The 20,507-nt window shown below is 52.2% G+C and overlaps 9 protein-coding genes across 9 annotated transcripts; 6 read left to right on the top strand and 3 right to left on the bottom strand.

Moving 5' to 3' along the window:
* Positions 1 to 326: 326 nt before the first annotated feature.
* Z517_00292 (uncharacterized protein) lies at positions 327 to 1,972 on the top strand (the record flags this gene model as incomplete). The annotated part of the gene is made up of 3 exons (XM_013433258.1): positions 327 to 547; positions 611 to 760; positions 832 to 1,972. The coding sequence occupies 3 exons, from the start codon at positions 327 to 329 to the stop codon at positions 1,970 to 1,972; spliced, it is 1,512 nt and encodes a 503-aa protein (XP_013288712.1).
* Positions 1,973 to 3,198: 1,226 nt separating this feature from the next.
* Positions 3,199 to 3,408, top strand: Z517_00291 (uncharacterized protein; the record flags this gene model as incomplete). The annotated part of the gene is made up of 1 exon (XM_013433257.1): positions 3,199 to 3,408. One exon carries the CDS (start codon positions 3,199 to 3,201, stop codon positions 3,406 to 3,408), a length of 210 nt encoding a protein of 69 aa, XP_013288711.1.
* Positions 3,409 to 3,721: 313 nt separating this feature from the next.
* On the top strand, positions 3,722 to 6,090 carry Z517_00290 (uncharacterized protein; the record flags this gene model as incomplete). The annotated part of the gene is made up of 9 exons (XM_013433256.1): positions 3,722 to 3,928; positions 3,977 to 3,995; positions 4,041 to 4,175; positions 4,290 to 4,585; positions 4,640 to 4,846; positions 4,900 to 5,399; positions 5,469 to 5,569; positions 5,687 to 5,925; positions 5,998 to 6,090. The coding sequence occupies 9 exons, from the start codon at positions 3,722 to 3,724 to the stop codon at positions 6,088 to 6,090; spliced, it is 1,797 nt and encodes a 598-aa protein (XP_013288710.1).
* A 194-nt stretch (positions 6,091 to 6,284) lies between these two features.
* Positions 6,285 to 7,151, bottom strand: Z517_00289 (uncharacterized protein; the record flags this gene model as incomplete). Its single annotated transcript, XM_013433255.1, has 1 exon — positions 6,285 to 7,151. One exon carries the CDS (start codon positions 7,149 to 7,151, stop codon positions 6,285 to 6,287), a length of 867 nt encoding a protein of 288 aa, XP_013288709.1.
* Positions 7,152 to 7,922: 771 nt separating this feature from the next.
* Z517_00288 (uncharacterized protein) lies at positions 7,923 to 8,956 on the top strand (the record flags this gene model as incomplete). The annotated part of the gene is made up of 2 exons (XM_013433254.1): positions 7,923 to 8,263; positions 8,422 to 8,956. The coding sequence occupies 2 exons, from the start codon at positions 7,923 to 7,925 to the stop codon at positions 8,954 to 8,956; spliced, it is 876 nt and encodes a 291-aa protein (XP_013288708.1).
* A 721-nt stretch (positions 8,957 to 9,677) lies between these two features.
* Z517_00287 (uncharacterized protein) lies at positions 9,678 to 10,313 on the top strand (the record flags this gene model as incomplete). The annotated part of the gene is made up of 2 exons (XM_013433253.1): positions 9,678 to 9,920; positions 9,972 to 10,313. 2 exons carry the CDS (start codon positions 9,678 to 9,680, stop codon positions 10,311 to 10,313), a joined length of 585 nt encoding a protein of 194 aa, XP_013288707.1.
* Positions 10,314 to 10,815: 502 nt separating this feature from the next.
* Z517_00286 (uncharacterized protein) lies at positions 10,816 to 12,033 on the bottom strand (the record flags this gene model as incomplete). Its single annotated transcript, XM_013433252.1, has 1 exon — positions 10,816 to 12,033. One exon carries the CDS (start codon positions 12,031 to 12,033, stop codon positions 10,816 to 10,818), a length of 1,218 nt encoding a protein of 405 aa, XP_013288706.1.
* Positions 12,034 to 13,194: 1,161 nt separating this feature from the next.
* Positions 13,195 to 14,813, bottom strand: Z517_00285 (uncharacterized protein; the record flags this gene model as incomplete). The annotated part of the gene is made up of 7 exons (XM_013433251.1): positions 13,195 to 13,633; positions 13,698 to 13,764; positions 13,834 to 13,954; positions 14,073 to 14,261; positions 14,380 to 14,447; positions 14,511 to 14,547; positions 14,619 to 14,813. The coding sequence occupies 7 exons, from the start codon at positions 14,811 to 14,813 to the stop codon at positions 13,195 to 13,197; spliced, it is 1,116 nt and encodes a 371-aa protein (XP_013288705.1).
* Positions 14,814 to 17,402: 2,589 nt separating this feature from the next.
* On the top strand, positions 17,403 to 19,700 carry Z517_00284 (uncharacterized protein; the record flags this gene model as incomplete). The annotated part of the gene is made up of 8 exons (XM_013433250.1): positions 17,403 to 17,656; positions 17,727 to 17,740; positions 17,839 to 18,088; positions 18,145 to 18,213; positions 18,274 to 18,531; positions 18,612 to 18,768; positions 18,837 to 19,213; positions 19,397 to 19,700. 8 exons carry the CDS (start codon positions 17,403 to 17,405, stop codon positions 19,698 to 19,700), a joined length of 1,683 nt encoding a protein of 560 aa, XP_013288704.1.
* Positions 19,701 to 20,507: the final 807 nt, after the last annotated feature.

Here is a 20,507-nt window from a genome sequence, read left to right as displayed (position 1 = left end):
GGGAGATGAGACCCGACTTGGAGTCTAAGGGATGAGATCGAGACCCTTTTGCGACTTTCGACCTGGTCTTTGCTTCCAGCTACCGGTGTACTTGTATGTCGAGTGCGCATGGGTCGCTAACTGACCACGTTGATCTCCAGCTCGTGGCTCGCTACTCGGTACCACAACTCCTCGAGAAAATCATCCAGAGTCTCTGACTTCTGGTAAAAGTCCTCTTATTTTTGTTTCGCGCTCTCTTGAGTACGTTTTTTTTAGCCTTTCTTCACAAGATCTTGATATTTCTGTCCAGCGAAAGTTCTATTTCTGGTTCATCCTCTGCAGCAATCATGAGCGCGCCCTCGTCTTCATCCGGGGCTGGTGAAAAGCCAGAGACATCAAAGGACGCTCAGGCGGAGAGCACCGTCGTCGCTCTCAGCAACAGCGATGATGGGCCCAGTGTTCTCGACGGGCTGGGCTCAGACGATAGCCAAAGTCCACAGAATTGGAGTCCGTGGAGGAAACGACTATTGTTCCTTGCGTTAATGTCCAGTTCGATCCTCGCAGACGGGTATGTTTCTTCATCCCTCCCTTAATCAACAATGTCAAAAGCTGACCTTTTGTCGAAAAATAGAGGCATGACTTGGGGTGCGACGCTCGTGGCTCCTCAGGCTATTGAATGGCACACCTCGATCACCCACTCGGCCACTTCTCTCAACTACGGTATCCTCCTCCAGGGTTTCGGCGGCATATTTGCCGTGCCTTTTATCGATGCGTATGGACGGTGAGTTACCAAAAGACAGTGAATGAATGACATTCGACCGCGCCGTGTAGCCTGCTGACTCTCCTTTGTAGCCTCCCCGTGTGGCTCTATCCCCAGATTGTTACCCTCTTTGTCGTCCTTGGATGTGTTTACGCGCAGTCATGGTCCGTCTTCACGGCTTTACGTGCCCTCCAGGGCTTGTTCGGCACAGTGCCCCAGGTGATTGGCCTGCCCATAATTCACGACATGTACCCTCCGCACGAATGGCCGCGATACATCAACATTTGGGGCACAACCTTTCTGGTCGGCCCGTTCCTCTTCCCCGCCATCGCGGGATATATTTTGGAGGGCACCGGGTCCTGGCGCGACTGCTTCAAAGTCCTGACGGGGTTCTACGGGTTCTCCACGCTGATGATCCTGGCATTCGGCTATGAGACGTACTACAACAAGTCATCGACGGGAGCGCGGCAGACCAGCCGGATCAAGTCGTTCTTTGGGATTGGGAACACCAACCTCCCCAAAGCACGCACGCTCTCCGAGTCGACGGTCAACATCATCAAGCTCACCTTCACCCTCCCTATCCTCCTGGTCGGTCTGTCCACCATGATCAACTTCACGTGGCCGATCGGAATCACCACGACGGTGGACGCCTTTGTCCGAGCACCGCCTTACCTCTTCGACAACGTCGCCGACGCCTCGATCCGTTTTGCCGGCGTCATCGGCGCCCTTTTGGGATTTTGCTTTGGATACTTCTTCAACGAATGGATCTACGAGGGCTCCGGCGGGAAGCGCAAGGCCCACTGGCGCAGCGAATACCGACTGCATGGCGTGTGGTTCCCCATCGGCAGCATGGTGTGTGGCCTGCTGACGTACGGCCTCACACTCAACTACGGCAAGAGCTGGGTCGGCCTCGCCTTCGGCTGGGTCATGGTCAACATCGGCCTGGTGGGCACCATGGTCGCCATCACCGCGTTCGCCCTCGAGAAATACCCCACCCACTCGGCCGTTGTGTCCGCCATCATCAACATGTGGCGTACGTGCGGTGGCTTCGCCGTCGGGTATTTCCAGCCCAGCTGGATCGCGAAAGACGGCGTCGCAGCCGTTTTTGCCACCCAGGCCGCCGTGGTGGCCGTCTGCGCCGTCATCCTCATCGGAGCGACCATTTGGCTGGGAAGGCGTGCTGCTGCTGCGAGTAACAAGTCTGCCGCGGATGTCGTTGCTGGTCAAGCGTGAGCGGCGAATATATGGTTTCGTTCTATACCCAGAGAATCGGGGAAAAGCAATGTCTAAGACTGTGTTTTGTTTTAATTTCTGAGCGCTAGGGTTGCGGGCGTCTAATAATAGGTGAGGATATTCGAAGGAAGAGGAACAAGTCCTTAAAAGTCGGTCGATGCGCGGGTAGATAGTGCTTGGCGAGTGCTTCGTACTCCAATGCTAGACAACATAGCGGTTGTCAGTCAAAATACATGCGCGTTTCCTTCTACACACTCAAGATGAACATGGAAGCAGTAATGGCGACTAGCCTTATAGAAGTCTTTGCGAGGTGTGTGTCTTCGACAACCCCTCTCCGGTCCCAACTTGAACAGCAGCATCATCGCTATGATATGTTGATTCTCCGAGAGGAGAGCTTGCCTCATTCTCTCCTCGGGCTTCATGTATCCGTCGACATTCGAGCAGTGGAAACGCAGACTCGAGTGGGCAAATGAGACCTTATGTGTCGGAGTCTCGCTGGGTAGAGATGGCGTCCGCCTTTCCTTCGCCGTGATAAGGGACTCTACTCAGCAGATCACAGGTATGTAGGTACTGGTACAAACCCCACCAGAAATCACTTAGTATATATGTTTTTTCTCTCGAAATTCTGTCACGCAAAGACCCCCTTCTCCACAACAAGGGCGAAACCGAAATTACCACGAGTTCGAGTCCCGATTACACCACATCTAGGTTCCTGTCAGGTCAAAACTAACTCCGGGTTAGTGGGCATCAGGACCTCGATTCCTTCCTCCGGTCCTCCCTCCCTCCCTCCGATGACCCACCTCGATCAGACGACATCGACAACATCAACCACTGTAGTATAAAATTCGTAGTAAAACCGGTCGAGAAAAACCAACCCTGTAAAGGGCGAGTTTTCCTTGTCACAGACCAGCAGGTTGAGCTGTTCTGTGATAAGTTTTTTGCCATTTTTGCGCGAGATCCATCCTAATAGAAGCTGCCTGTCTCGGAATGATGTTACGGTACTGTCGCCATGTCTCATCCAGTCATGCATACAAGTACTTGTACAAATATGTTCATGGCGAGATGGATCGTTCTAGGTGACTTTCGGGTAATGCCGAACGTGTTCTGCATTACCGAACTAAATAGGCATAGCGGCATCCACCCACCCAAGTAACTCGGCAAACTTACCTAGAAACACACCAGCTATCCCCCCAAACCTGCAACTCTGCAACTACAGGTGAAGTGTAATGGCTACGCTTCTGTTGTTGCGTTCTGCGGTCATTCTTCACGTCTATCTCACCATTGAGAACCACTCCAACACCCAAGAACCTACAAAGAATGAGTCCGGCGTCTCAACCACGACTCAAGCTGGTGCAGATGCCAGGCAGGCCTCGGCGATCCGTGGCGTGCAACCATTGCCGGGCAAAGAAGATTCGCTGTACGGTTGCAATCTGTAACAGCCGATGAGTCAGGTCGCTAATCGTATGATAGGTAACGGTAATACTCCATGTGACAATTGTCTGGACCGTGCCGGAGAATGTGTCATCACGCGCAGGCGACGTCCGCCTACCCAGAGTAGCCGAAGTGCCGGTGAATCTGTGGTCGTACAAGGGAACAGCAGTGTGTTAAGTCCCTACACATCTCAAGCCACATAAAGGAGTGACTGACACGCCGAATAGATCGGACAAATGTGAGTCTCACATTAGCGTGGACAGCAGGACTCGACAACGCTTCGTCGAGCGACCGGCGCAGCCACTCTAGCCAAAAGTCATGCTGCCGTTCGTTATATCAGCTGATATCCCTCAGCACCGTATGTTGGCATCTAAACAGAGCCAAGAAACCTCCAAGCAGCCACGCATGCAGACCCCTCTAGCACCCGGACTTCCAAGAACAACAGACGCGCATGAAGGACCCATCGATGCCTTCGACAATCAAGATCTTGGCCAAGAGGAGAACAGTCTCTATGCCACAGACACGGTCAGTTAGTCCCTGCATACTCACTAACAGTTCTGATGGTTCTCCCAGCTCAACTTTGAGTACTATGGTCTGTCGATTACTCCTTCCACCGCACAGTACTGATGGGCAACAGGCCCGCGCTGCATGATGTCCTTTTACTCCCAGCCTGCTGTGGACTGGATAGTTTTAAAAGTGGAATCACCCGAGTATAACAGCTCGGTCAAGCGCCTTGTTCAAGAATCGGCTCGGATGCTCAAAATGAACCACGGTGCCTTGTCATCATGTCGAGAGCCAGAGCCCGCTCCGCAAGTTGCATGGCAATACACCAATGGCGAGTAACTGAAACTCGTCAGTATCTAATTTAAGCTGATTTGTGGTCCAGCGTATTTTGAAGAAGGATCGGATCTTGCTTGGGGCTTGGTCGAACGCCCTGTATTTGAATCCCGACTCCGCGCGCACTTTAGCGGCGCCCACACCCCAGTTACAGACGACAAAGGTTGGTACGCACTACGCAACATCATCTGGGCGCATGGGTGCCAGATTGTTCTTTCCAAGACCAGGGCCTTCCACGACACCTTGCAGGCTTCGTGGGCTCTTTTCCAAAATGCACTTTCTGTGCATACCGAGATCATGTTCTTACACACTTCCTTGATGGGTGTCCAGGCCCTAATATCGATGGTAACCACCTTAGCTCTTCAAATCTCGAGCCAGGACTCTAATTCCCGATGGTAGGCATATTTCAGTGAGAGTATGGGTGAAGTGTCGCTACAATACACATTATGCACGGACGCTTTGCGACTCGCGTGCTCCAAAGGTCTACATAGACAGCCCTCACACTCGTGGAAAATCCCGCCGCATGAAGTCAGACATCGGAACTGGATATTCTGGTCCATTTATTGCCTGGAGAAGCAAATCTGCACCCGTTCAGGCCGCCCTTCAGTGTGTCATTCATTCCTCATTTGATGTGCTGACAGTGTCTCTAACCTTGGTAGATAATGGACGATGATGAAATCAGTTGTCAGGTTCCTCAAACCGTCCCAAGTGGACTACCGAGCGATACTCTGTACTGCCACACGTTGATCAAGATGATGCAATTAGCCTCCACGGCTAGGAAGCAGCTTTCCAGTGCGCGTGCTCTCAGGCAGACGACTGACCAGCTATTTCAAGCCGTGCATAATCTAAGGGAGGAACTCGCAGAATTCAAGAACTCGGTACAGCAGCATATCTGTCTTGACGATGCGATTGATGTTGCTCGATTACCAGCTGGTATGACCCTGCGCCAGGCTCAATCACTTCAATCACATTATTTCTGTCTGGTGTTGGACATCAATACCCCTTTGACCTACCCTTGGTTGGATGTCTCCACATATGTAGCGGGTAATATGATGGCTGCTTCCCAGGTGCATGCTTCATATAACGACGTGGTTCAGGTTTCGCGCGCTGCTATCCTTGCCGCCAGGCAGGTACATATCGACGGTGGCTGCGCTGCCTTGTAAGACACTCTTCACCGAGACCTTCTCAATGGATGTTTGTTGCCAGATGAAAGTTAACTGTCCAGCAGAATCGCTCGATACGCTCCGTTGTACAGTTTTTTCAACCTCTTCATCCACATCATTCGAGACACCACATTGTCCACTGTTCCATCAGACCTACTACTACTAGGTAAGTATCGGGGCCCTGTTCTGTACCGTACCGTACCGCATGTCACTCATGAAAAGGAGGTCGACGCATATGCTCGGCGGCAAGAGACAAGAAGTGACTCATGAACTTTACGTGCAGACCTTACATTGGGTTACTTTTCCAACCTCGAACTTACCACGGGTCTCCAGCTGCCGCGTCTTTTCGTGAGAGAGATGTGCCACTTTGCCCGTCTTGCTGTGAAGCATCAGGAGCGCTCGCAAAAGAGCACTACAGAGCCAGAAATCAGTAAGGAGATCGAGGCCAATGAAAGCTTCCAGCCTGCACCTTTGACGAATTCCACTTTGAGCATAGGCGACACCGATACTGTTCCATTACTTGTGAGTTATCTTCCAGATTGCCTACGACTAGGTTTGTTTTGATTACACGCAATACTAATTTGACACTCACAGGAGCAGGATTTCTTTGAATTATTCCCAGCAGAAGATTTCGAAACGTGGAGCACTCTGGTTCCTTTCGATGAGGCTACCGATTGGACGTTCTGAAATTGACCAAGATCTTTCCTTTAGATGTCTGCATGGATCAGCAGACGTCGATTGACTAGAGAATTGACGCTGTTTTTAAGTCTTTCATTGATAACGAAAATTGAGAGATTTATGGCAACGACTTGCTCTTCCGCATAGAAGCACCACTGACCAAGTTGCCGTTGCAGGAGCTCTGTACATCCAAAGTCTTCAGCTTAGCTCTTCGTCGAGCTGTTCACCTGCTTCAAATCTGGCACTTTGATCCTCAAGAGGTTCTCTGCGTTTTTATACGCAACGAGCTCGAGTTCCTCCTCAGTCAGCAGCCCGCTCTTGGTGAGGTCTTGGAAGAATTCGAGGCCGTGTTCATTGGTTGTGAAGGGGTAATCAACACTATACATGATCCGTTCGACTTTTGTGTTGGCAAGGATACAGCGCATCGGGTCGATGCTGAATGTGCCCGACATGGTGATCCAGATGTTCTCGTTCCACACCTCACTGAAAGGTCGATTCCGCTTGCCCATGACGGACTCTTGATCTATGATCCTCTGTAGCATAAAGGGTATCATCTCTCCAAAGTGGCCCAGGATGATCTTGAGCTTGGGGAACTTGTCAAACATCCCTGCGGCATGCAGCCGAAGCACATGGAGACCGACCTCGCTGTGCCATCCCCACATGGCACCTCCAACAACTGTCATTGCTCGAGGCGGGTAGTTTCCAGCGTAGGACCGCTGGAAGAAGTGTGGTGTGGGCCACGAAGGGTGGAGGTAGATCGGGACGTCCAGCTCCTGCAGCTTCTGCCAGAGGATGTCGTAATCGTTGCCGTCGCAGAACTTGTCGCCGGCCTTGTGGTCCACGAGTGCCCCGACGAAGCCGTGCTTCTTGACCGTCCTCTCCAGCTCAGCCGCCGCAGCTTCGGGGTGTGCCATTGGTAGGACTGCGAATCCGGCAAACCGCATTCTGGTCTCCTCCGACTTGCGGATCTCGTCTGCCAGCTTATCGTTGCCAGCTTGGCAGACCTCGACGGATGGGTTGTCGGCAGCGCAGTGCGAAATCACCTGGACCGTCACTTTGCCGTTGTCCATCTCTTTGAGCCGCAGCGCATCGGCGTCGAACAGTCTTTCGAGCGCTCCGGGCCATCGAGATATTGCTTCTTTCAGGGAGTTGTCGTATGAGTCAAACACGACGCGTGAGTATCAGTGTTCTTCGAGGGTGATGAGTGGCGGGGTCATCATGGAGAAGAATGACGGTGACAATGATTTACTAGGTAAGGGAGGTGAGGGACTTGGGTAATTGACCGAGACGGAGTGGGCAGTGCCGGTCTGATCTTTAAAACGAACAGGTCGAGAATTGAGCTTGGTGAGACCTTGATCCCTGAGGTCGTGGATGGCTCGGTCCCTGCTAGATGATGGACTTGTACTTGTGTTGCTCCGTCCCGAGACTTCACGCCTCCATTACTCGGTTCATTTTGATTCAACATCCCGAGTTCACGACACAATTAACAGTCGGTGTTGTCAGGACCCGAAGATGTTGCTTGTTCAGCAGTCGGCATTTCCTCATACGGTCGGCTCACCATTAGTTTGTCTGTCCTGAGGAGCGGCTCGATGGCCTTGCTCGGCTTTGACGGATGATAACGGCAGACTTTTTGAAATGAACAATATGTGCTGCAAGGGATTCAGATTTGTAAGTAGGCAGACGGTTCCGCGTTGCTGGCCATATGTGGTGGTGGCAGCTTATATTCCCTCCAGCCACCCAGATCACCCATCTTACCTTTGACCACCGAGTCACCTCCTACACAGTACATCCCATATCTTTCCAGGAAATACTTCGCTGTAAACATTCTCAGAAACCAAACGATGGGACCTCCCACCGCCATCGTCACCGGTGGCTCATCCGGCATAGGAGACGCCCTGGTCCGACACCTCGTCTCGCTGAACTGGCGCGTCGTCGTCGCCGACATCAACCCGCCCAAGGAGTCGCTGCCGGAGACGTTGTTCGTCAAGACAGACATTTCCTCCTGGCAGGACCAGGCCGACATGTTCAAGCAGGCGTATGCGTGGAGCGGGCGGCTGGACTTTGTGGCTCTCAACGCGGGTGTCGACCATGGAGACGACGTGTTTGGGAATCTCTCGGGCCATGTGGACCGGCCGCCGTCGAAGCCGGATACGCGGCCGTTTGAGGTGAATATTACTGGGACGTAAGTTTGTCCCCCTTCCTAATTTTTAAGGGAAAAAAAAAAAAAAAAAAAAAAAAAAAAAAAAAAAGAAAAAGTAACACAGCCTCTACCTCTCTTACCTCTCCTTCCTGGCTGCGCTGGGTTCTGACTCGAACCTCACTCTTCGTATGGGTGTGCAGATTCTACGGCATCAAACTCGCCGCGCACTACATGACGGTGCCGAGCACCCACTCCGACAAACCCAAGCCGGGCGGCAAAATCATCATCACCGCCTCCGGGGGCGGCATCTTCCCCATCCCCATCCTCCCGCAGTACACGGCCAGCAAGCACGCGCTGGTCGGGCTCGTGCGCGCGCTCGCCCGCAACGACGCCGCCACCACGGCCGACGTCCGCATCAACGCCGTGTGCCCCGCCATCGTCGACACCCCGGGCCTCCCGCCGGGACTGGCGAGTAAACTCGGCCCAGACCAGCTCACGCCCATGAGCACCGTCCTTCGGTGTTTCGACGCGCTGGCCGATTTCGCCGCTGTCAGGGATGACGACTGGGTAGCGCATGGCAAGACGGGGGAGACGGTCGAGGCGAACGGGGAGGAGTTCATCTGGCATCAACCACCGCAGCCACAAGGGGGGAAGTTTATGCGCGAGGCGGGTGTGTTGGCCGCGGCGCAGGCATATAAGCAGATGAGCGCCGAGGGGGCTGCGACAGCGACTTGAGAAGGGGGACGATGGATTGTTCCACAAATCGACGTGGACGCAGACGGGTCTGGGAAGAAGGACATGGTCCCCGTAGTAGTGATGACGTCGTCTTGTCAGGTCAGTATTTGGCCGCTTTTCCAGACTAGCAGCGCTTAGAACTACGAATTAGTTAGACGATCCTCACCAATAGCTTTGTTGAGTGAAGCGAAACGATGCCTCTTTACTCGTGTAAAAGAACGTGTAAAGAACTGGCTAGATCTATTGACTACTTGGTACCTAGGCCGTCGCTTTTATATTCACTATTACTGGCGTAGCGCCTTAGCTATGTTTTACAGAATGTCTACGGCCCAACGGCCCCCGCCCTGGACGATGCACAGCGAATCCCATCACCATCATGACGACAAACGCTGGAGCTACCTTGGTGTCTCTAGCTGTCTGGCTCGCTGGGCAGATTTCACGTGATCGGGAAACCATCTCATCCGTCTCTTCGGCGCACCTGCTCTGCGCAAGCGCTTGTGTGGTTCACTTTCATCGAAAGGACTTGCGTCATTACCTGGACTATGACCAGTATGTCCGCCTCGCCTTTCATGTGAAGTTCTCTGGATCGACCGCCTCCAGGAGCGCTGTCCTCTAGAACTCCTGCTCTCTCGAGTATTCGCCGGTGGGACTTGCGACCAAGGAACGTCACGGCTGGAGACTGCTCCAGACTGTACGCCACGTGGAGGCTCTGATAGAAACGATGGGCGAGCAACTTGCAAAAGGCGCAAGGGATGCTGAGTTGATGGGAGAAAGCATTATTGGCATTTACCTCACGACAGAGCCTCTGTGCGAGTCGAATCGGCCGGTGGAAGATGACGAGCCGAGACTACGGCGCTTTGTTGATGACCAAGAAAACATCCAACGGCCCCGCCTGATCGGGAGTGGGAAACACGGCGTCGTGATCCTGACAAACATCAAAGGAGCTGCATATGCCTTGAAAGTTGTAAGTACGATTGTGCGAATTACTTCCACTTGGCTAAACCTGGGGGTTCAGTTCAAGTGTTGGAAGCAACCCGGTCCTGTCTTTTATGCATATGATGGTGCTATCCACACCTCACCACTTGCCTGTGAAAGTAGAGCTTATGCTCGACTGGACTCACTCAATGAAAATGGAACATGGGCTGCCCGGTGTTACGGATGGATGAGATTGTCTGATACTCAATTCAAGGTACTCGGGAATGTTGTTAACACCCATGGCTTGAGCCGATGGGCTATTGTCAAAGAATACATACCATCCTCGACACTTCCGTGCGACATTCAGACGATCTTTACGAATTTCAATATCCCCGAAGCAAGCGCGAATACTCCCCCAGGACATTCGAGTCGAGAACTATAGAGGGTCAAAGATTGTCGACCCTTCGAGCACGTTGACGGCTCCGTGTCCGGAATGGTCGGGCTTCTTATTTGAATTCTTTTACAAAAAAACCATCTTTGGCGTCTTTGATTGGTTCAAAGTCTAGCATTACATCTCTCGGCATCACAATCACCTCCTCGCTGGGGCCTTTGCCTTTATGTTTCAAATCTTCGCTGTGCGAGGGAGAAAGGCAATGGCCATTGCGCAATTTGTGACCGCCTTACGATTCCCAATGTCCAATTTCTCAGCCATGTTTCTCGATCTCCTTGACAGTCCTGACATATTTTGCTGTTGTCGACATTCTGCCTCCTGATGCACGATCAACTGCCGACTTTACCCTAACGAGATGTTGCTAGATGGCTGACATTGAAGAGGGAAGCCTTTGTTGGGCCAGGGTTGCTGGGCTCAGGATTTGATCAGGTTATATCATCAAACCTTCTCGCAATGCTTCTTCCGCGCATCTGAAATCTCATCACGTCCGATTTTAGACAAGCGAATTCACATTTTCGCCAACGAAACGAAAACGGACAGTTAAAGTCGCAAAGATGCGCCTGAAAGCGGCATAGAATGTCTGACATGATGCGCACAAGTATTCCTTGCTGACAGTGATGACCGGGGCCTGGGCTAGCGGCAGCAAGTCGTCGAAGAAGCTCTGCAGGCCTCCTGGTACAAAGTATTCGTCCTCAGAGTATTGAACGAGGGTATGATGGTGGACAAGGTAAGTCAGCAACTGAGGCTCAACGTGTGAAGCGGCGCGAATATCAGATAGAAGGCCGAGATGTTTGCGCAGCTCATCCGCTCTATTAGCCCACAGATTGTTGTCGAGAACATTCCGCCAGCCCGGGAAGGTGTAGCCGCTCATTGCGGTTACTAATGGGTAATTTGAGCCCCGATCAAGTTCCGCAAAGGCCTTGTAGGGTTGTCCATCCGGGACCAGAAGAATAGTTTTAGGTCTGTACAGAGCAAGATTTCCGTCTGCCATCCTCTGGAAGAATGACAAACCACGACGAGAATGGTCTTCAGCTCCTGGCGAATGGACGGGGTGATGAGACAATCGCTTCAAGTGGCTCTCAACCCTGGCGCGTTGATCATCCGCATCGTTGCCTTCTCTGTATACACGGCCTGCTCGCGAACGTCGCTCGCCTTTATTGCGGAGTGTAGCTAGAGCCAGATCCAGAGCATTCATCCCGTTCGCATCGTGTTTTTGAATATGTACTCCTTGGGCTGTAAGATGTTGCACAGTCTCAAGACGACCCCAGAGAGAAGCTTCCATAAGAGGTGTTCTGCCAAAATGATTGCTTTGGTCAATGGCCGCGCCTCGATCCTGGAGCCATTTTACCGTCAATATTCCGTTCTCTTCCGTAGCGGCCAACAGAACGCCATTATCACCATCCTCATCAACTTGTGAAACGAAATCATCGTCCGGATAATCTTCAAAAAGGCGATGCAATTCCCCGATGTCTCTTCGCACACATGCGGATATGTAGGCAATGTGGCGAAATTCGGGAGATTCATAGGGGTCTTCAGGTAGGGCTTCGGGGCGTCGTCGAGGAGGTTGGGCATTCGAGCTTTCTTCATTAATGTGCAACCGCTCAGCCGCATCTGTAATACTTTCGTCATCGCTTTCTAGCTCAGATCGTTCATGAAGATGAGCAAATGACGGAAGTATAGAACGATACGGCGGGCTTTCGTTCAGCTCCATCAGCCTTCCTCCCAAATTCACTGTCGCAGAGACGGAATGGGTCCGATAAACTCCCATCCATAATCAGTTGCCGTAGGATCTTCATCTTGTGGGAAAACGAGCCGATACACACCTCCGTTCATGTCGTGGCAGTCGCTTTGCCTCTGTTTGTAGGGTCCCAGAGGAAAGCTGTGACCATGTGTGCCCAGACAAAACGGACATCTTACTCGAATTCTTGAGCTGTTCCACGAGAGAACGAGGGCGACGGGTAGAGCAGCCATGGAGTATGAGTTGAATCAACTTCTCCTGCGAGGTAAGAAGAGCGGTGCCACAGGGCAAGCTGAGATGAAGACAAAAGGATCATGCGTAGACTGCATTGAGATCTACGAACACCTTCATTTTGCCAGGTTACACCGAGGCAGGAGCGGTACAGCACTTTCGACAAGAGGTGTGTTACTATGCAATGTAAAATCATCCACCAAAACGCCAGGCAAATACTGTAGTGCAGGTATGGTTGTCAAACCAATCACAATGAGACAAGTGGTTCTGAATCGCAGGACGAATCTACTCCAACTTCAAGTCTCTCTAAAACTGATACAACATCATCTTGGACCGACCAGCCGGCCAACCGGCCATGAATTTTTTCATTCAACTTTTGCTTTTGCTACACAGTGTATGTTTGCCGTGTGTAGATATATAAGTACATGTCTTTTACACTCGCAATCGACCGACCGACCAACGGGTCGGCTGATTCGACCTTGGGTGTTTTGCTTTTCCTTTTCCTTTTGCTTTTGTGTCCCGGCTGGTTTCGTCCGGACAGTTTCCTTGAATACAAGTGGCGGACCCAATCTGAGGTAGGCGAGACAGGCGGGATGGGTGAATGGCGTCATCGAGGGCGTGAAAAGACAGACTTGGGGATCCCATGATGGATGCATGGAACCGTTCAGGTCTACACCTGCTTGTCTGTTCCATTGCCCCCGACTTCCTGACTCCAAACTGCGTTGAGATGTCGTTGTCGTTTTATCAACCACCCCCCGCCCCCTTCTCTTCCTTTTTCACGACCGGGCTCGTTCCACAACCGAGTGTATGTGTGTAGTGTAGGCTTTTTCCATCGCAGTGCCATCGCAGGTAATACTCCTCCCCCTATATGCGTGCGTCGCGGGGGGACGAGGGGCGTGTTTATTAAACGGCGTGAGATTCCCAGTGGATGTCCGTCTTGACGGTGATGCCCTTTGACTCATCACTGCCCTTGGTGCGGGTACTTCCGGGCCCCGTCGTGTAGGTGGTCAGCTGGACCTCGTCGTCGCCAAAGGTTGGGTTGACGATGCGGTCCCAGTCCCGCTTGACTTTGATCGGGATGCTCGCGCCGGACTTCGCCATGGCGGAGGACCCCATGTTGCCGCTGGAAAAGCCGCTCGTGGGCGCTGATCGGGACTGCGAGCCGGCGGATTTCCAGAAGCGCCGGAGAAGCGGCGCGTAGCACGGCATGCAGGCGCAGAGGATGCCGATGAAGGGCTCGCAGCACGACCAGATGAAGACGCTCGCCATGGACCAGGTCAGGTCGTCGTTGTTGATGAGGTGGTGGATCGAGATGATGCGCACGATCGAGGCGATACAGACACTGTAGTTTTGTCGTTAGATATTACTGTAGCGAGAGGAAAAGGGCAAACTGGGGACCGTCTTACAATCCTCCCAGTCCAAGGACACCGCCAACCATGACCTTCTTCCTTGTGGACATGCGCAACCCCAGAACTGTAGCAAGAAGAACTTTTAGCATGTGAAACATCACCAATAAGCAGCGAGAATGGGAGGGATACTGACGTGGTCGGATCGGAATGATCAAAATACAAACATCGACAAGCATGGCCCAGATGCCGTTGGCGAAGAAGAACAACGGCACGTCAATACAGTGACCCTTGGCCCCGGGGGTGGTATACTGAGTCTAATGGTTTTGTTTGAACGCGGGTCAGTCTCTGTTTAATTCTCACTCGTTGTCCGTTTTTTTTTCTCTCTTTGTTGTCACTCTGTGTAAAGTGTAATAGAAAAGGGGGCAAACTCACCCAGAAATACTCCAATGGTTGACAACCGGTGTTGATGGTGACGACAATGACGACAAAGTAGCTCCAGACCAAGAACAGACCGAGATAGGTCGACCACTTCTGGCGAAAGAGGCGCCAGTAGTACATGACGATGGATGCCTTGGTGAAGCTGACGGCGCCTGCGTAGATCATCACGTAGGAGAAAAGAATCTGTTCAGCAGAATTAAAAGACTGGTTCAACACGGGGAGAGTTCGAGTTCGCTCAAAGGGTCGGGGAGATGTCAGGAGCAAGAAATATAGATCGGTGGAAATAAACATGAATGCATACCTGCCAAATGGTCGTAAAGTCCTGTCCCGTCACGGCCCAAAGATGCTTGCCACCACCATATGGAAGACCTGGTCATTCTTTGTCAATTTCTCGAAGGCCTCGCGTGCAGGGGTACAAGATTCAAAACTCACTGACGAGCGAGCAGACTGCTGTGCCATGTGCCAGAAGCTGTTTTTGGGTCGCGAATTAGTCCATTTATTCAAACTTTGGTCCTCAATATCAATATCGGGGAAACTCACCAATGCTGGGATGATCAAGTAGTCGTCCCAGGAGAATTTTCCCTTCTCCCGCATCAACTGCGACACGAAACGCAGCATGACGGCGAGGGTCCCGATGACCATCAGACTGACGACCGCTCTGATGACGGCGCCATTCTTGGTCTCGGACAGGTCAATGCCCGGGGGCGCAGGTCCAAATGCTCCGCTTGCAGACATTGGAAGGGTTTGTCGTGCTTGAAAACAACCGGAGGGAGGGAGAAAAGAGAAGGGTAGTGGACCTAAAAAACAGAAGAAAGCCGCTCGAGCTTGCGAGTCGACGATATAAGAAGTGTAACGATGAAGGAAAAAGAATCACTCAAAGGAGTCACGCAAGGCGGAGGCGTTATAAAGAAAAAAAAGGGTCTTTACTGAAGCTGCATCTCCTTGGGATATGTCCCCCCGGATCCCAGATCCCAGACCGTTTGGGTCTCATATCACTTCAGGCTAGCCATGTACCGAGTTCATAGTACACATTGAGGAGTACAGTGACCCAAATGGGAACCCACAAAGGCCATACTCTGTACAAAGAGGGAACTGGAGCTAAGACCTTGCGCAATCCCGGTTCCTGGTTCCTGGTTCCTGGTCCCCCGGTCCCTGGCAGGACCAAGTCACTGTATCAAAGACGACCATGGGCATTTCATCACTGCAAAGGGGCTTTTAGCCAACTCGGCTGTTCAAGGCGTACCAGATGATCTGCATAACCAAAACAACAGCACGAATCAAACTGGGTCATTCCGGGCATAGATCGTTCCCCGCTTCTTTAACTGAGAGTGAGCTGGTGACAAGACACAAGGCGACGGGGCCGAATACGAAGTGGGTAGGAAGTAGGAGGACTATAATTTTGATCAGGAAAGCCTTGGGCTCGAAAGAGTGGCCAAAGTCCTCGGTACTACCGCAATCTCGGTTTTTTCCCAAATGCCCAGTCTGTACGAGTACTCGGTACCAAGTAGCACTCAGGGTGTCGCCGATGGAAAATTTCACTTGCCTTTTGGGAGTTCGTCGTACGAGATAATATGCCCCCGGGGATCCATATCCGTTCCAGCCGTTGAGCTAGTTGTGCCGATCAGCCAAGATGCGTTTTCGACCTGCCTCGCACCTAGCATGCAATCTGCAGTGGTTCTCGAACGAGATTTTCCGACCTAGACTTTTTCGACATTCCTACTCGTACGGAGTAGCGGTTGACCACTTGGTGGAGAAGCTTCCATGCAGGTCGGGACCGTTGACCGTTGACAGTTGGCAGTTGGAAAGGTTGGGCAAAGCTCGGGATCCACACAACGGTCGACTCAGTGCGAACGCAAGGCTGCCTAAGCGTTGTGCAGATCCAGAACTGTCAGGGTCAGCTTGAAGGACAGACACAGACAGGACGGCCCTCGGTCCTCGGATCCGTGTCCCTGGACACAAGTTGGCAGGAGCAAAATTATGCAAGGGCCAAGAAGGGGAGCACGTCTCCAGCAGGGCATTCCCAATATGGATGCAGCATCGCCGATCTTGGACGAGCTCCGATTTTCAGGTGTTTCAGGGCTGCAGCCGAGCCATGGCCGAGCCAACGCTACGAGTGATTTGGTGCCTCATGAGGAGATGTCCAAGTCCCTTGTACCTTGGAACTTGGAATCCTCGTTTTTTTTTTCTAACGGCTTTTCTGGAGCCCTTTTTTGCGGAGTTACTTTAGGGAGGAGCAGCTACGGAGGATTGTGTTCGACGGGCCGGTCCAGATCGCCGAGTATGGGTAAGTGCGGCCCCGGACGCCTCCAGGCTACTCTAACTTTGTTCATGATCGTCGGTAGCTGGAGACAATCGAGACACGAGTCAGTCAGTCTTTATGTTTCGTGGCCCCGACGTCTTGATGGTGGCCCGCTAGTCCGAGGCGATTCGGATGCAGCGAATGAAAAGGGTGATGAGTGTGAGGGACAAAGTGGGGGTAGAAAGCTGTCACTGGGAAGAGGAGGTGTACTGAGCAGGGAGTAGGTGTGACCATATGGTTGGTGTGACCATATGGTTGGAAGCTCAGCGGCAGGACTCGTGGGCAGGATAGAGAACTTGGGATCACGACACGACACGACACGACACTATAAGACTAGATAGTGTACATGTACATGTAAGCACCTGATAGTACAGTATCGACGACAGCACAGCAAAAAGTCACAGTGGAGTGAGTTGCTACGATGATATTCCGTACAACTGATCTGGCCCGAGGTCTGTGGGAAAAGACGTTTCCCTCTATCATCCTAACATGGTGGTGTGCTGTCGATCTGCATCTTATACGACGAATACCGTGACAACCTAATAGCTAGCTCCCCTTTGGGCCTGAGCTTTACCCAGCATGCGGATCGGGACCTGGCTCGCCTGAGACCTGGGAAACTGGGAATATCCTTCCTCGATACTCGACTCGTACATATCTACTCGTCAAGCAGCGAATGATACTGTCTTGCTGGAACCACAAATGGCCATTTTACCTTTGGGACCAGGCTGCCAGTTTCGTTTCACCCATGGTACTATTGTCTACCGAATGCATAGAACTGCTTTGGGACCCTTGGTGCCCCGACCAAGTGTGCTCCACCATCACCCGTTAATATGAAACTGGTCCAAGAGCAGGTCTCCACAGGACAGAGAGAGTCGATGGGAGACTACTTCACACCGCTCTCGTGGCGCCCAGTTCCTTTTATTATTTATCAAGGGACGAAGGGCCCCGGATGCCTCCCCGTCAAAGAAATTCCCTGTCGACACACACACAAGCGACACAGGGCATCATCTTACCAACCAAGAAAAATGGGGTCCATCCAGGAGAAAACACCCAACGATGTCAGCCAACGGCCAAACTGGGTTCCTTTGTTGGACACGCCAGTCCTGACCAGAAGAAAGCTGAGGATCGTCTGTATCGGTGCTGGGTTCTCGGGCCTCACGCTGGCACACAAGATCCAGCATGAGTTGAAGCTCGAGGATGTCATCGACCTTCAGATTTATGAGAAGAACGCCGACGTCGGAGGGACCTGGTACGAGAACACGTATCCCGGTGCCGCGTGGTAAGAGTGTCTCTCCATTGGATCTTGTTAGCCAGAACACAATCAGAACCTGACCACAGAGAACTACTAGTGATATCCCAGCTCGTGAGGCTCCCAGCTCGTGAAGACGGCACTAGCCCGACTTTGCAATCGAAAACAAGGCATACACGCATACTAACCTTTGGGGATTCGTTTGCTTTTAGATGCCTACACCTTCTTGTTTGAGCCGAACCCGGACTGGACGCAGTTCTACCCTGCCCAACCCGAGATTCATGCCTACATCAAGGCAACCGTTGCCAAGTACAACCTGGACAAACACGTCACGCTCAAGTCCAGAATCTTGGAGACGATTTGGGATGATGAAGTGGGACAGTGGAAGATCAAGGTCGACACGAATGGAGCCATCCAGGAGGACAACGCTGATATCCTCATCAACGGCACCGGGTTTCTGAAGTGAGTTACAAGGACCTCTGTATAGTAGTGGGCGATGTCTAACCAAAACTCTCAAGCAAATGGAAATGGCCTGCGATTCCTGGCCTTCATGACTTTAAAGGCAAACTCGTCCACAGCGCCAATTGGTACGTTTTGACAGAGTCTAACTAGAAAGGGGTTCAACGCTGAGAAGTCTTTCCTTGCAGGGACAAGGACTACTCATGGGAGGGCAAGAAAGTGGCCGTGATTGGCAACGGGTCCTCGGGGATCCAGATCGTGCCGGCCATGCAGCCAAAAGTGTCGAAACTCGTCACCTACATCCGGAACCCCAGCTGGATCTCGATCAATTTCTGCGCCGACAAGACCATCGACGGCAAGAACTTTACGTATACAGAGGAGCAACGAAAGGCGTTTAGAGAGAACCCCGAATCTCACTTTACGCTGCGGAAGGAGTTGGAAGCGTCGTAAGCCTTTCTCCCTTGGATATTACTTTGGGGGGGTCAGCAGAACTGCAATGGCTAATCTCTCAAAATCTTCGAATCAGGGTCAACGGGTTCTTCTTTGGAATGAAGACGGGACATCCATTCCAGCAAGGTCTCGAGGCTGCGTGTAAAGCTCAGATGAGCGCCATCCTCAAGGACCACCCTGAGATGGCGGACAAGTTGATCCCCAGCTTCCACCCTGGCTGCCGTCGTCTGACAGTATGTTCCGCCAGTATGCCCCACTGAAAAGATGTCAAGTCCACTAACGAACTGGAAATCTCGATTAGCCTGGTGATGGATACCTGGAAGCTCTTCAACAACCAAACGCGAGCATCAACTGGGGTCCCATCACTCGAATCACCGCCAAGGGAATCGAGACGGCAGAAGGCGAAGAAGAGTTCGACATGATAGTTTGCGCCACGGGCTTTGATACCAGTTTCATCCCGTCGTGGAAACTCGTCGGGCTCAACGGGGCGACGCTAGACGAGAGATGGAAGACCGACCCCGAGGCCTTTTTCGCCGTCCAGGTCGACACCATGCCCAACTACTACATGTTCAACGGACCCAACTGTCCCATCTCACATGGCTCGGTCCTGACCGAGATTTCTTGGACCTGCGACTATATCCTCCGCTGGGCGGAGAAGATTGCCACCCAAGATATCAAGTAAGTTATCAGCACTTCTCTTATCGATACGGGACCGCACTCTCTTGTTTTAATGCTGTCCCCTTATTGGCCATGTGGGCGGTGATATCTGTGATCAGCATCTGCAGGTGCTGGTGATTTTCCTGGCGAGGGTAAAAAGAACGGATGGGGACAACTAGCTAATCTCGAGGACTTATCATCTAGATCCATCACGCCAAAGGCTGAAGCGGTCGCCGACTTCAACACCTACTCCCAAGAGTTTCTCAAGTCCATGGTGTGGGCAGACAACTGCCGTTCCTGGTACAAGAACGGGAAGGAGAGTGGCACCGTCACCGGCACGTACGCTGGGACTATTTTGCACTTTAAGGACTGTCTGGAGAACCTGGGCGGCGAGCATTTCGACGTTGTGTGGCGGAGCAAGAACCGGTTCCGGTGGCTGGGCAACGGGCAGAGCAAGTGGGATAAAGACGGCATGGGCGATTTGGCGTATTACATGAAGAGACTCTGATTGAGTCGAGGTTGTTGGCGCCCGTGCCTGATAGAATACAGAAGATGACGATGAAGAGAAGAGAGTAACAAACCGCACTCGAAATCGGAAACCACTGATTGGTCCCTCGTACACAGAGTCCTATCCCATGCCCAGTGCTGTATCCCCACATATCTCTTGTCAGACTAAAATCACCGTCGGTGACTGAAGAAACGCGTGCATTAGGGATCTCTCCGTGCTATCCGGACTCGGCGTGGTTGCTTCTTCATCGGTGATCCGAGATGGATGGTGGATTGAGGCAATTGACCACCCTACTCTGCAGGGCGAGGGTAGATAACACAGGTTACCCACTCAAATATCTCACGCCGGCGCTGTAAGTGAGATGAGATGGTAAGACAAGAGATGAGAGACGAGAGAACGCAATGAGAGGAGGCCGAGGATGTGCTGACGGCTTTCCGCAGGCAATTTTCAAAATAGGCTTAGCGCCGCTTGCACGTGAATGAGCTTGCACGTGACTGAACGCAGGGGCAAGCGCCACCAAAGATAACTACTTGGTACAAGTACCAGTTCAGCCTCATCGAGACAAGGCTGGGTGTGGGGAAATATGTACAAAGGTGGTGATATAGTCCAATATCCTCGACTTGGTTAATAAACGCGTTATCAGTGTACGATAGATAATCCCGTTTAGACCAAATAACCCGTCTAGGAGGTAGGTACAGCCGATGGGCCATCCGTACCTCGTTTTACTCTAGGAGCCCTTCAGGATCGGAGGAGGCAACAACTAGATAACTAGGCTGGAGTGGCTGATAGGTCTGAGCGGCAGATCAT

Source organism: Fonsecaea pedrosoi (assembly GCF_000835455.1).
Source record: "Fonsecaea pedrosoi CBS 271.37 unplaced genomic scaffold supercont1.1, whole genome shotgun sequence".
Lineage (NCBI taxonomy): Eukaryota > Fungi > Ascomycota > Eurotiomycetes > Chaetothyriales > Herpotrichiellaceae > Fonsecaea > Fonsecaea pedrosoi.
The sequence above is the reverse complement of the archived record's forward strand: the minus strand, read 5'-3'. Positions and strand labels throughout refer to the sequence as shown.